Source organism: Diadema antillarum, unplaced genomic scaffold (assembly GCF_040938485.1).
Source record: "Diadema antillarum isolate AM-2024a unplaced genomic scaffold, OU_Dant_1.0 seq00000675_RagTag, whole genome shotgun sequence".
In the NCBI taxonomy this organism is placed as follows: domain Eukaryota; kingdom Metazoa; phylum Echinodermata; class Echinoidea; order Diadematoida; family Diadematidae; genus Diadema; species Diadema antillarum.
Window position 1 is genome coordinate 1,351,753 of NW_027271581.1, and position 17,749 is coordinate 1,369,501.

General features: G+C 37.2%; 1 protein-coding gene across 1 annotated transcript; it reads right to left on the reverse strand.

Annotated features, from left to right (window-relative positions):
• Window positions 1-7,795: 7,795 nt before the first annotated feature.
• Window positions 7,796-14,895, reverse strand: LOC139737019 (uncharacterized). The gene is made up of 5 exons (XM_071647697.1): window positions 14,752-14,895; window positions 12,644-12,782; window positions 11,699-11,893; window positions 10,541-10,708; window positions 7,796-8,274 (listed from the first exon to the last, which is right to left on the reverse strand). Exons 1-5 carry the CDS (start codon window positions 14,893-14,895, stop codon window positions 7,796-7,798), a joined length of 1,125 nt encoding a protein of 374 aa, XP_071503798.1.
• Window positions 14,896-17,749: the final 2,854 nt, after the last annotated feature.

The window sequence follows — 17,749 nt, forward strand, 5'->3', positions numbered from 1 at the left end:
ACATATTGTAAGAACATTATTAATTCAGAAATCTGTTTTTATCAAGGCCCGTTCATATGGAATTGAATACCAGATGGTATTCGTAAAGCTGCTTTTTTTCAGTGTATTCAAATGTAAACTTAAGGAGACTTACAGTATATACAAAATTATCATTCATAACTTCTCGACACGCTTGTATACATGGCTGGCATTATTTCATCTAATGATTATAATTAATGTTTGTGTACTGTCCCATGTAATGTAAATGTAGTGCTTGTGTATCATTGCTCTACATGTATATTTTCTTTTTTGTTCTGTTCTTCCATCTACATTTTGTTCATCCTTTGTTTAAAAAATATGAAAATGATTACCTCTTATGCATATTTTCACTGCTTACCTGTAGATGGATCCGCCTGATTTTAAGGGAACTTTCATTTCTCGTTATTTGCTTCCCTTCAGCTTACCAGACATGTATGCATTATATTATTAATATGTATTTCATATGTCTGTCTTTACTCTATGCTTTGTCGTGATTGTTTATCATTGTCATGATTTGATGTTTTTTTATGCTGAACAAATGAATTCAATTCTATTTGAATCTTTACTACACAGAGTATCTATACACACAACACACAACCACAAAGTTTTCACTTGAATGATAATGATATACATGTACAAATATGGTAGATATTTTACATCACAGTTCACAACTTTGTTAGTGCATGATACACACAAACACACACATGCACACATACAATACAAATGTACAGTGTATACTTTTGTATACACACACAAATGTACATGTAAATATATACATATATATATATATATATATATATATATATATATATATGTATATGCACCATGTACGTTGAAATGGATATAAGGATCCTTATCCAAATATACACAATGCAACAGCAACCATTTATCACGCACATACAGATTCAAGTGCTATAAAGTTTGCTGCAACGCTTCCTTGAACACTCCTGTCCCACGTAACGTGTAGAAAGAAACGTATCACAGGCCAATGCCAGTAGGCCTAAAATACAGAAAAGCGAAGATACATCATTTTACATTACTGTGATTGTGGATGTACTTACCTTCCTTAGTATGAAATGACAAGGGGGGGGGGGGGATGCTACCGAAGACACGATATCCAAAGTATCTCCATCCTTCGTGTGACGCCCCACACTTGCCCTTGTACCTTACCACACGTTACAGAAGCTTGCTGGTGAGTTGACAAAATCTCTGTACACAAATCCTGGCTGGAGGAAGCTACGCGGTCATGACATTAGCTACCAGTTCTTCGAGTATCATCGCTGTGTCGTTCTACGCTTTTAGGACCCCCAAAAATGCGGCCCCAAATCTTAACCCGTGAGACACAACAGCTACAAAGTTAACCTACCCATTGGACTGGTGCACGGACGTGCTATGTACGTGTCCTCGCCTTTTTATTTGTCTGATACGCACTGCTTTCTTTGCTTTTTTTTTTCGAGGCCCGTTTAGACCAACGTGTCCGCTCAACTGGATCGAATCTCGTTCTTTTCTTTTCCTCTTTTTTTCTTTCACCCCACATTCCGTCTCTCCCCATTATCTAGCCCGCAACCCCGGCAGGAAAAAACAGTATGTAGGTGGAAGATTCTTTTCAGCAGCTATCGTCAAACTGATTGTCATGTTAATCAGCGATTGAATGAAAAGGCACAGAAGGGTGCGCACCATTTTTTTCCCCTCTATCCCTCTCTTCTTCCTTGCTTGAGGCACAAGATGCGAATGAACGAGCACGCCAGCAAGTTCGGCAGACGTCAACGGGCGCACCTAGAGTGTATGCCAAAATTCCCAACTAGCTATGGCGTGAATCTTTGGCGCCCTGTTATGTAGGAAAACTCCATTTAGTTTTCTCCTGCACAAACCGCCATGAACGTGCTCTCGTTTGCTGGTTCTCAAAACAGCGCCGACCTTGACTTTTACCGCGAGGGTGCTCCCCCGGCTCATATAGATATACCAGAGAGTAGAAAATACTGACGCTACATTGGTTCATTCGTTACAACTGGTTCCATAAGTATTGGGTGTATACAGCGGGTGTCGATTGCTTTAGTCCAAATCAGTTTGTCTGATTTGTATGGACAATAAAATTACATAGCGCTTGTTGATACGACGAAGTTAGACAAACTTACGGAACTGTCATAAAAAAGAATCCATGATAAAACATGTTTATATTATAATAATGTTATTCTGATACAGTCAAGTTCCATTAGATGATAGTAATACGTCTGATGAAATCCTTATTGGTAGCCTACTTGATCAACAACTATGATGTTTCTAAAAAATTGCAATTTCTCATTTTTCTTATGAGGTCAAATATTTCGTAATTATCACCACATGCTAAAATGAAGAATAACATTTGTGATTTGATTACGTCATTTGTTTGTCTGTTTTCTTGTCAATTAACAAAGTCAGAAAGACGGGAGATCGTGAGACTTGAGGTTTGACTTGTAAAGTCTTGCGTAAACGACAGGCAAGAGCTTCATGTATAATTATGGACAAGAAAATAGACACGCAATAAGTTGAGTGCATGTCAAGAATTTGTAGCCGTAAATGCACAAGACGATTCTTATAAACGTACAGTGATGCGTTGGGTAGCTCTTGTTTGAGATCATGGTTTAACAGACACTGGTTCGTGATATCATGGATATATCCAAACAAATCGCACAGCTTTGTATTGGTCGTATAAATTATGCTACGACACATTCATTTGAATATCATGTAAATGTTGTATTGACGCCTCGTTGGCTGGGAACTGCATTAGCAATGCATGGATATAATGACTAAGATTATGAAGATGGAAGAGAATAATGAGAAGGAGAGTATGTAGGACAGGGTGCAGAAGTATAAGAATATAGGAAAGAAAGAGGAAATCATATGAGTAATTAAACGAATATCTACGGCTTACTGACTTTGAACAAGTGACTTCGAATGTATTTTGCCATCGCCAACGCACTTTGCCTTTCGAAATCCAAACCAAAGTCATCAATGTTATTTCAGCTTGAGCGCTCACAAAGAGAGATAGATTGAGAGAGAGAGAGAGAGAGAGAGAGAGAGAGAGAGAGAGAGAAAGAGACAGAAAAAGCGTGGGAAGCTATTGATTGCAGTAGACGAAGCATCGCGCGCGCCCCTGATGAAGGTTATAAACTTGGGTGCGTCGCCAATAGAGATCTACCCAGTTTTCGTGCATACAAAATCTATTAGAAGTTCGCCCAATGGAAAAAGAGCGGATTATGCCATTGTGACTTTTGTTTATATACCAGCATTCCATACTCCGTCAACTTTGGGGAAAGAAATGGAAATGATATTTGTGTATAGTGCACTATACAAATTGATAGTTGCTGACCAGTAAACGTAAAGTTTTATTACTCCTCTGTATCGTATACTTCTATATTTTCCTTCCCTTTTAGTTTCCTCATTCTCTGCGTTAATTAACACAAATATGTACATGATTATGGATGATATATATGCGATTGCCACTCACACACATAGACATACGTATATATATATATATATATATATATATATATATATATACATATATATGTGTGTATGTTTGCGTGTGGGTGAGTCTGTGTGTGTGTAAATGTATAATGTAGATTATGTATCATGTATATTATTAAAGGATAAGTCCACCTTCATATACATGTGGATTGAGTGAATGCAGCAATATTAGTAGAACACATCAGTGAAAGTTTGGGGAAAATCGGACAATCCGTTCAAAAGTTATTATTTTTTAAAGTATCTGCGTAGTCACTGCTGGATGAGAAGACTACTACAGTGCATGATGTCATATGCGTACAACCATATAAAGAAAATAAAAAGAGAATTTCACAAAACTGTACTTTTTGAATAAAGCGCACATTTCTTCGACTTGTTACTGACATAAGGGTAATGTTATTCCCCCTGCCCTCTGAAAGAGAGAAGTCAAGTGTTCTTTTGTTATGCGAGAAAAGAGAAAATATGTTGAATTTTCTTTATTCTTTCTTTATATCGTTGTACTCATATGACATCACAAGCTATAGTAGTCTTCTCATCCAGCCTTGAGTGAGCAGAAACTTCAAAAAATTTATAACTTTTGAACGGATTGTCCGATTTTGCTCAAACTTTCACTGATGTGTACTACTAATATTGCTGCATTCACTCAACCCACATGTATATGAAGGTGGACTTGTCCTTTAAGTATAAAGATAGATGTATTGTCTCATAATGAAGTTTTGCTTAAAGAATCTTGAGACAACTCGAATTCATTTTCACTGTAACTAAACACTGAATCTGAATATGCATTCTTTTTAAAGAAGAATTTGTGGGTTATAGCGTAAGACATGCAAAACGTAAAGAAACAATTGCTGCATGAAACTGGATTCAAGATTATAAAATGAAGGGGTCGGTGCAATATAGTGCTAACACACAATTTGGTCAAAATTGAGTTACATGCATTTTCATAATCCTTATCCTTCACTCTAACCTCCGTGAAAATATCATATTTGAATTCAACCAATAAGATGGTAAAAAATGCATGCATTCATGTTTTATTAATGTACAATGATGGACTTTCCAAAGATTCAACAGCGATTATCTCAAAATGACTATTGTGTGGGTTTGCACTTTATTGCACCGACCCCTTCAAATGTATTGCATCTGTACACTCCAGGTAAAATAATTGCTTTCCATGTCGAGGGGAAAAAACAAATTCCGTCAATGTCTTTACTTGTCAGTAATGCATTACTGATAATGTTGCATCATGTGGTATCTTTGTATAGCATTAATTAGTTTGTTCGTGTTTTGTCATTTTCTCTTCAATTATATGGTCCAAATAGATATCTGCGCTCCAGATTTCGCTACACCTGATTATATTCCAGGACCTATACGACTGAATAAACTTGATTTTCTGTATATAGGCGCAATTACACTTCTCGTACTTAAAATAATCATACATAGTCCGATATACTACTATAAACAGACTTGTGTGTGTTTTTCCATATTGAGGCAGTTGCATATTCAGGAGAAGTTTCGCCTATTTTATATTTTGTAATTTTAGTCTTGTATGATTACATTTTGTGTATGCCATTTTCTTTAGAAATATGAAAATAAACTGATATAAAAAAGCATATTATCTTGACTCTTGTTTTCAATGGAAAAATATAGAGACTAGAAAATAACAGACCACCAAGACAGTTGCTCTTTGTTTCGTTATTTTTATATAATACGCACGTACTTCATTCAATGCATAATGTATTTCAGTATACACATACAAACTATATTCATTCATTTGAAACATCGATATATCTTTACATGTATAATATGTGAGAGTATTCAATTACAATAATCAGCCATTATACGTTTTCAAAGGCTTGACCATTATTCTCTTAAATTAGACAACCCGGTGGTGGAAACACTGTGTTGTACAATGGTTCTTAAAACGAAGAATGACAAATAATATCATCATTCAGAATTTTCCTCATAACCGATGAAGAGTATAATCCACATTACTACAAAATGAGAATATTTCTTACAAAATAAAACAACAATCAACTCTCTATCATCAAGGTAATCCAATGTAGCCTGTCGCTGCTTGTCAAGCAGGGGACAGTGCACTACACTCATCGCTGCTACTACACGTTAATACAATTTAATATGAATATAGAATGCTGAGTATCACAACACATTAACCTTGGAGTATTGTAACACGATCCTAATAAATATTCTTTGAATACTTCATAAAGATTCACACAATCATAATAATCTATTAAATATGCTTAAGTATTTATCAACATGACACAGTTATAGTATCATGTATTCACCAGTCTCCCATTTCATATAATCCGCTTTCATTATGGAGTTCGCAACGTAATTACCACAACAGATGATTTAATCAGATGTCAATAATAGATAACCAGCTGACAGTTAGTATGAAATTTTCAATGCTGGTAATTAAATGATTTATACCAAGAACTTGTTACAATAGAATCTTGGTGATATTGCGACACAAATCCACATGAATGAATTGCCCACACCTTGCTATATAACACAAATAAAAGAAAATATAAGAACATAAATGAGTTGCATAGTAGACATTCTTTTTCAAACAAAACTTGTTATTCCCCAAAAAACCTTAAAGTGTCAAAGATTACTCTGCAACAGTAACGACTCACTGAAAAACTAAATAAAAACACAGAAACAAAATAAAACAAAAACATAGCTATTGCTGTAGAACAGAAGAAAACTGCGATTATTGATCACACTTTCGTGAATGGCATCAGAATATTGGCATGAATTTCGTTTACCAATGATGTTATACAATGTCTGAAAACCCATTTAGGTTAATTGCAAGCGTAATAGATAGGGGCAAGTTTTAAAACTGATAAATTAGAAAGAGAGCAATTCGTATGAAATAAACAAAATGAATTGCGAAAACATTTTCATAGTATTATTTTTTTTAATGAATTTATTTATATAGGCAAATATCGCGAAAGACACGAAATGCTAAAACAAAATAATTCTTTTATAATCATGTGACGATATGAAATTCAAATATCTGAGAATATATAAACAGATTACAGAAAAAGGTTTGAACACAGAACATTTTAACAGTCACTGCATTATACAACTGTATGTTCACAAGCTTGAGTTGATGATATAAAACAGCAACGATAGGCAAGTAATTTGCTGCATAATGTAGCCCTCAAGAACTTTTAACTTAGGCCTATACTATAGTTACTATGCATTAAGACGCACCATCCAGTTTAGCAGCGATAAACCGTGTTTCCGGGTGTTTTAGTGATGCATGGCACATTGTCATGGCAAGCCGTTGGAAATGAAATTCAATGTATACAGGATAAGATTACAAAGTCTGATAGTACAAAAATCTCGTGAAAGCAACATAATCTTGATTAATAGGTACGAGATTACACAAAGTGAATCACTTTCCTGGGTAACGCTTCACAAACGAACACTGTACTAGGGCTTTCTATAGCTCAGTCTGTAGAGCTCCGGGCTAGCAATCCGGAGGTCTCGGGTTCAAATCCCAATGGAATCCCATTTCTTTGCTCATTTTTCAACTAACTAATTATTAATTAATAAAGGTGTTCACAAAATATCTTTTCCCAGATTAATGACCTCCCACATTAGACTGTTTCGATGTGCACTCAGAATGGGAAAGTTTATGTATTGAAAAATTATGGCATCAGACACGACCACATAATCAACGTCAAAGAGTATTAAAGCAAGGAACAATAATACCTTAGCTGTTATGATTATACCAGATAATAATCTAATACCTTCATTGAGCTTTTGAAGCATGGTTGATGGTGTGCACAATGCAAAAACAAAGCTGGATACAAAACAATTTTCATCAACTTAAGTAATGGCTTGTTTCACATGAAGTACCGTGACAAAAGCATATTGTTTACTATGCACTTGTTCTTGTTTACAGTTTTTGATTCTATACTTGTAGATATTTCGGACAACGTGATTAGAAGTTTACTTCAACCTACGGGTCAGCTGTAGTAACTATTGTCCTGTGATTATGCTTACCTCCCTCAACACAGTGCTCAAGGAGTCCATTTTATGTATATTAGATGATAAGTGCACCTTATTAAGATCATTTTCTCAACAAATTGACGCAATACGTATTATGACACGAAAACATCGATTTTTGCTGTCACAGACTCTGTAGCATATTACATCGCAGTTCGTATAATTCTGGTAGTGAAGGAATTTAGCACCCACTTAGTTGATAAATTTGTATAGTATTATCATGCGTCCCTGTTGTTCACTTCCCTCGCTTGCCGAAGCCCCATGTTTTAGGGTTATGGAAGGAGAAGGACGAGACGGCAGTGAAAAGTTCTTTCGGTGGTGGCAGGTCGTTGTCGTCATCGTCCCCATCCAGTTTGATGTTGGTCCACGTCTCCTGTTTGGGCGCGTCACTGTTGTCACTCTCGCTCTCCAGTTCGTCCGATTCGCTGAGGTCGGCGCTGTCGAAGGCGGCATTGTCGAAGTGGAATTCGGCATTGCTGTTGGCGTTCGGCAGCGGAAAGGGGCCGGAGTTCAGGCGTTTCTCGATGGCAGCCAGACTGGGCCGGCTGTTCCGCTTCTGATACATTCCACCGGAAACGGCGTCACCGTTTTGGGTGGGCGAGTGGTTGTAGCCAGCGGATTGCTCGATGTAGGACGAGGCACCACCGATAGTGGACTGCAAACGGGGGCGGGCCGGGGTCGTCTGTGCGCCGATGTGTAATATTCGCTTGATTTCTTGATATTATCAGAGACAGAATAAAACGAAAATCCCTCGTTACTCTCATTAACAGCAACTAAAGAATGATGTCTTTGTCATGAAAGAATGATAAGCAAATTCAATTTTGATGATTTTTTTTTATATGTATAAGTTATGCTTGACGCCCTAACCCTTCGGGATGAAAGGACCACAGTGCCATATTTGCAAATGCATTTACCAGACTAAAATTGTACAGCAGCGCGGGTGAAATTATTTGACAAGCACTGAAAATTTAGTTAAAAATCTGGGCATAGCTGCTTTATGTCATAAGTGCTGAAGTTATACGATATAAATTTTTAATTATTATTTCCTATCCTGCAGAACCATATAGTAATTTCATAGCTACCCCACTTGTTTTTTGTTTTTTGGCAGTCCTCATTTGAAAATTTACTGTGGTTTAAAATTGCTACTCATGATAGTTATACATCGTATGACATAAATGGTCAAAATATGTGGAAGTTAATTTGAACACAGTAGAATAATGATTGCTTCTTTTCAAGTGTCTATATAAGGCACGAGAAACTCGCAAACACACTTCAGCTAGGTAAGTAAAAGCATGTCGGCGCATGGACTACTTTATAGATAGATTCGGCAAGTGCTAATAGAAAACGTGAACTCTAGCTGCTTTGGTGAAAAGTGGGCTTACAAAATTGGCTTGTAGCCTTTCATGGGAGAGGTATTTCAAACCTGATCCATGCATAACGCTCACTAGACAAATAATGGCATGTAGAATGTTGTGACCCAGTTCATCCGAAGACCTGCCCAGTCTTTTTTTTTCTATTCAATTTCGAATTTGTTTGCAAAGACATAAAGATTCCACACAACATCTCTCTGTTGTTTGTAATTATACACAGAACACAGATTAAGTGCTTCGAGAAAAAATAGATCATACCTGTCATTACAAAAAAAATAGTTTATATTCAAAATATGAAATCATTATGACAGTGATACACTCAAAAAATATCAGTAAGCAGTTTGAGGCAGGGTCAGGACGACATTACCTTTCATCAAAAACTAGAACATCAGATAATGAAGCTTGTCATGCAGTTGGTGGTTGTACCACTTTCTCGTCTTTAGTGATGCACCCGTATGATTGAACAACAACGTAATTTGAAGAGTAAGCACCCTGTCTAAATTCTAGCAATATCAGTGGCGCCACTTTACTCGTTATAAGCCCTGGTCACACTGGCAAAAGATCTAATGGAAGTTTGGCGGGGTGGGGGAATCATACCTAGTTTGAGTGGAAATTTTCGCGAGAAGTTTCACCGGGAGTTTGCGATCACATTGACAAAAAGGCCATGTCACACCTTTCCGGGCAAGCCTTGCGTGCTACTTGCAAAGAACAATTTTTACTACCCGGAGGTCCCCGTAGATGATCCGCACATGACAGTACCTAGCACGTATCTCAACCGTAGTTGCCTGGAGGTGCGCACGCATATTTTTTACCCGCAACCGTGTTTAGGCCCTGTCACACCTTTCCGGGCAAGCTACTCGGGCTTGTTACGTGTAGGGATTTTCTAGCATGCCGGACATTCCTGAGGGCGGAAAAGGATTTGAGCGAGTGTCTTACTTGCTGGACGCGTTCTACTTAAATCATACTTGCGAGTATACTGTGTGACCTATGTACCAGTCGCGTGGGGGCTGACAACTCAGTGAAGGAATTCCTCTGATGGAATGGCTGAAATCCCACAGAATTTCATTATCTTTGCTGCATAATATACGGGACTGCGAAGTACCTGCGTGGGAGTTGCCTGGGAAGTGCTGCCGCTAAGGGCCTCCTACTGGTGTTCTGCGTGGACCTCTCCGGGCATTCCCGCGACTCACCCGGAAAAAGTTTTGGTCATGCTCAAAACTTGGCTGCGGTTAAATCGGACTTGCGTGAGCACCTCCGGGCAACTACAGGGGAGATACGCGCTAGATTTACAAGTGTCAGGTGCGGACCAACTGCAGAGAGCTCCGGCGAGTAAATTTGTTTCCCCGCAAGTCAAGCCGCAAAACTTCCTCAGGTGCGGTATAACAAGGCATGAATGAAAATTGCAAACATTCTTGTTCGCCCGCTGAAAATCTTCTACGTGCTGGAAACTACCTCCTCACCACAAGCCCGCGCAGCTTGCCCGGAACGGTGTGACACGGCCTAAAGATCGCGATCTTAAACTTGCCAGTGTGATCGCGGCTAAAGTGTACCCTCATTGAACAGGTGAAGATCAGTGACTTCCAAGCCAGAGCGATCGCATCGTGACTCACCCTGCGCTCCGACCACGGTCCCGAATCGCACGTCTTTGGCCACCTTGTCCGCCAGCTTGTTCTCCAACTTCCTGAACTGCGACTCCTTGCCTGCCCTGGCGCCCACGGCTAGTGAAACCTCCAGGTCAGAATTATCGGGAATGTTAAGAATGGTTGTATCTAGCTCACCTGTAGACAATAAAAAGAAAAGGAAAGAAAATGAGTTCATCCATGTAGAGAATTCAAAATCATTTACCAAAATCTCAGTCATGCATTTCATACCTGTTGGTGTATAAAGGAAAACGCGGAATTAATTCTTAATCATTTCTGTTTCGCAGTCGAGATATTAAATGTGATGTATTTAGAGTTGAGTGGTGCATGGTTGACTTACATGGGAGTAAAGGATATAGGAAGAAAAGAAAACAAAGATAAAAGCAAAGACAATTTATGGACGTGGACGCGCTAATACCTTACACAAAAATTGGGGAGATGCTGTATTTTTCTCGTTACATTTATGACATATGGGAATTGTGTGAACAACTTCACTACATGAAAAGACAAATTTCGATTGTAACGTAGAGTGACAAAATGATATTGGCCTAGTTCGTAATATATGGCGTGTAATTAATGTATTACATGCAATGGTGACCATGATAACTCTGATGTAAAGCAGCTTATAGGATAATCATGGAAATCTTTGAAAGTAACTTGTTGATAGAAAGCGACAGATCAATCAAATCGTTTGTGTAGGTTTTTCAGATTTGAATGAGAATCTTGTTAGATAGAGAAAAAAAAAGAATTACAGAAATGATTTGTTTTCTTTTGCTAATGCGATTTTTGATCCTCCCCATTCTGCTATATTCCAGATGATAAATAACAAAGAAACTCGCAGTCATTATGGCTTTGTTCAAAACTGTTCCTTGGTACACGAACAAAGGAGATACCTGGGGGGCGTTTCATCAACGAGTTCGTCGGAGGTTTTCACCGACAAATTTGCTATCAGCCAATCAGACGCAAGGATTTACACTGACAACTGTTAAAAGCTAATGAAATCCTTGCGTCTGATTGGCTGATAGCAAATTTGTCGGTGAAAACTCCGACGAACTCGTTGATGAAATGCCCCCCAGGGGTATTATTAGCATAATAATAATCATGTTGTGGCCGATACGCTTCACTGACCAAAGTTGACTGCGTTCCCCTGCAGGTAGACTTCCTCATCCATGCGTATTAAGTCGATGGGTCCTGACACCAGATCGATGCCAATGAGATTCAGAACGATGGGATTGGTGCGGAGGCTGGAGGGAAGTCTAATTTTGTGCGGCAGCTGGTAATTGCGTACGAGATCCGTCAATCGCATTCTCTTTAATTTTCGAACTGCACACAGTGGAAAAAGTCAAAGACACAAAGAAACAAAGATGTCTTTTGATGGGCATTCAGGAAATAATCATGGAATATCGACGGTTACAAGTTTATTTGTTCCTTCTCCAAATAGAATTCATGCTACCAAAAACACGGCCATCTTTGAATATCTAAACAATACGTCAACAAAGGCTTGGAATGTTAAACAAATAAAGTTAAAAAAGTTCCTTATTCACTTCCAGAAATTGCAAGTAAATATAATACTTGTATAGGCAGTGGTTCGGTCAATGCAGTCAAGAGGAGACTCCATTTTATGAGTGTGCATGTAAATACTTTCAGATTTCAGATTTAATGCTTTCATCATTTTCATTGGTTTTTGTTGGTTGCTGGTGAATGCTGACAAATTAACCTAACATGGAAAATTTTCTTGCATCCAAATGAAATGACATGATATGAAAATGAAAGTGAAATGGAATGTTTCAGGTGATGCCATTATCAGCTCACTCATTTGCATTTTCACAATCATCGACTCTTCGAGAACTTTTATACAAAAAATTAGCGAATCTCTGATATGGCACAACTTCCTTATACTTTCAAGCCGATTTTAATCAAAATGTTCATTGCACCGTTTTGCTTGTCACAATATTTTACTCTTTCTTTTAACTGGCCTGGAATCCCCCTTTATCAAAGCAGTTCTATACCTTTGGCTATCAAAAACCATCGACAGTTGTTGCTAAGTTTCTATTCACACCACAAGCTGCTTACATGTTCCTCTGAGAGAGCCGGACTTGGCAGGTAGGATCTCGAATTGCAGCGGGAAGTCGAGCGGGATGCTGATCTCCCGACCCTTGGCGTCGCGGGCGATGACGCGCTTCTGCGTGTGGAGACGAGCAATCCTGATAATCTGTGGCGTAAAATAAGGAGCTGTGATTATGAATTAAATCAAGCTACATAGTTGTTGCTATGACCATCATTGTCATAATCATCGTTATTTCAATGTCCATCATTATCATTATTGTGATTTTGCTGTCATCTTCATTTCAACAACAAACAGAACCCCTACGACCAGATTAACGAATATTGGGCACGTTAGTTACAGAAATGATAGAAAGTTTCTGATCATTAATCTGTAGTGTGTCTTGTGACATATCGTCTTATGATCTGCTAGATTCCAACAAAATGTTGACAAAATTTGTATCACTAATTTGTTGCTGTTACACCCGTTTAATCTGAATCTTCTGCGAAGTTACCTTCAGCGAAGTTATATTCTTCTCGACGACGATGTCAATATGATGAACAAACATTAGCAATATGCATGTATGTTAATATACGTTTATAAAACAACGCAATTATGCTTTTTTTCCATATGGTTAATTGCAAATGGCAAAATAGGACTGATATCCCATTATTTACTTGTGTGTTTGTGTGTCTTTGTCTTTATCAGTGTCTGTCTCTGTGTACCTTGTTATTTGTGTGTAACCGTGTTTCACAGCACGCACAGTGAGTTGAATAGATTGATCTTCTACTTAGGTTCATAACGTATACTATTTATATCTTTTAATATGAACTATAACTTATGGTTTGGGGTGTTTTCTAACATAATTCCTTTTAAGTATAACAATATCTATCATTTACGATATACTTTTCTGATAGAGTTATCCCCTTTATTCACTAAAATTAGAATTCCAGTCAAACACACTGGTTATTGATTACAGTATCCTCCACTTTTACCTTTAAATATATAATTGTTCACACGTATGTCATTTCCTTTTATGTACCTGTATGTCCATATTTTGTCGATACGAGTAAGATTAGAAATCCCCGATTTTCTCATTTCATTGTATATTTTTGTGTATTTCTGTATTTTTGTACAAGTGGACGAATAAAATCAAACTGAAACTGAAACTGAAACGTACAGAAGATGTGAAAACTGTTTGCAGCACCTTTGATCACAAATAGAATGTTTATGAGTGCACCAATTCATTTAATCTGATAATTCATTCACAGCAGATGCCACGGAGTTTTCAATTTCCAGTTAAATTTCCATAATAATATATTACAAGGGGCAATCAATTCACTTAAACACATTTGTATCTCCAAAGCGCCCTTTCTCAAGAGTGGCATCCATGTATGTTCAACATGCCATTACTTAGTTTGATGTGTTAAAAAAAAAAACACAAACCTGATGAGTTATCAATCCTGCATTTTGAAGCTTTAAATCTCCCTTTCTACAATGGAAAGATAACTAAAAACATCTCTTTTTGGAAGTTTTGTGATGCACAGTCGCATACATGTGTGTTAGTGCACTATCACACATAAACACATACACATTTTTCAATTGACTCCTGACATTTTCTCTTCTTTAACTTCAATAATGTGATAATAGGATCGAGGCATTTTCGCAGTTGACAATACAACTTCATTATTCCTCATGGCTGCACATCTATTCATCTGCTAACAGATAAACACGTATATTTCTTTTTCAGCGCTTTTCATCAGTATTTTTCAACAGACAGAATGGAATCTTCTTATGCTCTTCCATAAACACAATACGCACACACCAAATATTTTCAGATAGGACAGCCAGAAACGAATGATCCTGAATGATAGTTTCTATGAAATGTGTCCCCAACAAAAGAAAGAAAAAAAAAAAGCTTTTAGATGTGAGTTTCTTCATTATTTGTCTCCCTCTATGAAATATGTTAACATCGCAACTGCTGAGCTACAATTCTTAGAGGGAGACAGGTTGAAGAAATTCACACCTGAACCTTCACCCCTGTAAATAATATCTTTCTTTCAAAGAAGCTTTTCATAAGCCATAACATTTCATTTTATCGATTAGAATGTACCTGTGTTTACATATAGAAACTCACCTGTCCTTGGCTGAGCGAATCTTCTTCTCTCAGCGAGCAGTGACCCTGCTTCACCATGGCCACGACCGGCATCTTATTAAAATCTAACAGTTCGGAGACCGTATAGGTCTCTTCCGACCACTCGACAGTTCTCCCGATGTCCATTTTCGACGATCGCCTGTTAAAACCCAATATCTTACTTCACGGATCTGAGCTCCAAGGTGAGCGTTATTCGTCACCTTTTATTTATTTCTCCTTTTTTATGTATAGTTAATGCGTTTGCCCTTACTGAAACATTAGCCTATACAGTAAAGTGAGCGATTCGAATTCCAGAGTCATTTTCGAGTCCGTAGATGTTGATGACTTGCGTCTCCATGGTTGCAGTTACGTAATGACAAAGCTTGGAAGAACTGTGGAATGACACAGAAATAGAAAAGAGAAGTTTAAGATGTATCCTGAGGAAATCCTTGATTAATATGCAACAAAGAGAAGTGGACTAAATATCACCAATTATACGCTTCTTTCATGGGGTTGGAAATCGATGAGGCAATACTTGAACGCTTTCTGCATGGACAACTCTACATTTTCTTCTTTCTTTCATTTTAGTAATTCCTCTTCTAAAGTTCGAAACAAAATACAATTATGTGCATTGTCCTAAAGATTTAAACTGTTAAAAACAACATAACTATACATAAACTATAAGGAGAACAAAAGAAGAAAAGACAATCTCATTTGATACTACAGCATGGTTATAAACGTTAATGATTGCATACATCATAATAGGCAGTATAACATTAAATGTACTTTATATCAAATCAAATTTTCATTCAACAAGGAAGCATGATCAATTTGTATTATGCGTTCATGTTTTTAGGGAGAATGAGACTGTGCGTATACATGGATAATCCATGCTGCATGTATTTTTCCAACTTGGATTTTTCATGCACCCTTTGTGTTCGTGTGATAGATGGCATTCATCAAAAGATGGGATATAATCCAGCAAATACATTTCAATCAGTCGAGATCAAAGGTCAAAAGCAAAATTCTTCCGGAAGAGACAAATATCATTATATTTGAGAATTATTCCCATGTATAGGCAATGTCTGCACTGAAGCCTCAATACTCAGTTAAAGGTACAATTTGTATGTTATGTGCGTTTACTATGGGCACTGTCATTACACGAATCGTACAGTGTGGCAAAGTCGACATAGCTTTCTTGCTGGAGCGTGACGGGCGAACCCACGGAGTCTATTCACGGAAATATTTTCGGGTAACCAAACAATAAAGAAGAAAGAAAGAATGAAAATAATAAACGAACAACAAAACAAAGTCGAGCCCTAGCGACACTGAGCGTTCCGTATACCATAAAATTGGTACAGGGTACACGTCATACTGTTCAGCAATGGGCGTGGATCGCCTCGTTTGTAAAACTGAAATGCATGCAGTGATCTTTAGATCCATACCGTTTTCATAAGCACGTGACAGTATGCTCCATTTTTTCATTTCATTTCATTTCAATCAAATCTATTCATAATACTGCCATGGCAGCTAAGTGGCTGAATTGCGAAGTGACATACACTTGCATGTACAATAAAATATGAAATGCCATTATCGGATGAAAACAATACATAATAATCATATACACACATACATATATTCATGATTATTTGATAAAACTGTGAAAAATGATAAGACACGTAGGCCTATAGTCGTACTTGGAAGCGGGCATGTGCTTGAGATTAATATGCACAACATGAGTGTATATAAGATCGGGAGCCATATTTCACAGCGCTGCTCCATGACCGAGAGCTTTTTTTTTTTTGTCATCCTTAGAAATGCGATTTATTTTCAAACTGAATTACACTGCAGCTTGTCATCCTTAGAAATGCGATTTATTTCCAAACTGAATTACACTGCAGCCAAATATGGGAAACTGACGTTAAATTTCACAGATAGAATAAAATAAAGCAAACAAAATAATATAATCAACATCAAAGAGAAAATTTAGCACAATTAAACACTATCAAATATGCATGATGAAAAGTCAAGGACTTCTTGACAATATCATCCTCCTGGAAAGAATACAGTGTCCCACAGTGTGAAACATAATGAAACACAGTGTGAGCACATTGCGAACACAGTGTCAAATCTCTTCACGTTGGTAAATTTGAGCGTTTGAAGATTATGATTACATTATGAATCATTCGCAGTGTGAAACAGAATATTACTATGTGAATACTCTTTGAAAAACCACACTATATTGTTAAATCAGCATCACACTGTTAGATTCGGAGCGTTTCCACATAGCAGACTACGAGTGGACACACTGTGTTCGTTCCAGCAGGGATACAAACTGTCTTTATATCGTGTACAATCGAGCGAGTTCTGTATAGACGTTTTAGTGGTAGATGATCAGTTTAATTCATTTCAATATAGTTCATTTATTTCCATCAAAGAAGAAAAAGAAAACATGATTCAAAGCGGTACAAATTGTCAATTTGACTTTCATTCATCTAATAAAATAGTTCGTTGAATACAATATAAAGTATATGCATGAATGATAAAATATTATGAAAAAAAAAAGAAACAATGCACACTTTGTCCTGGTAACAAAAAAGTAAGTAATCATAACGACGGAAAAGAGTGTCCCACTAAAAAAAAAAAAAAGCTTGTAGGACGTGGAACACTGGAATGAAAACTTGAACGACAGCACCAATATACAAATGAAATTAATCTATATGTCATTGTACATTTGTTCATTATGATGTTGATAATACAAACATACTATTAACAATATTTACCATGACTTTAGAATACACATACATATAAATATATCATAACATAGCAAAATTTGACACAGACACTATTTGGCCGTGCATACCAGGAAAATGTGACCAAAAGAGAAGATACGTTGTGAATACAATGTTATTCTTTAAGAGTTGCAACATAATGGGAATGATCTACAGGCCTACTAGCGTGTAAAAAAAGATGTACATTAAAGGGGCATTTCAGACGATTT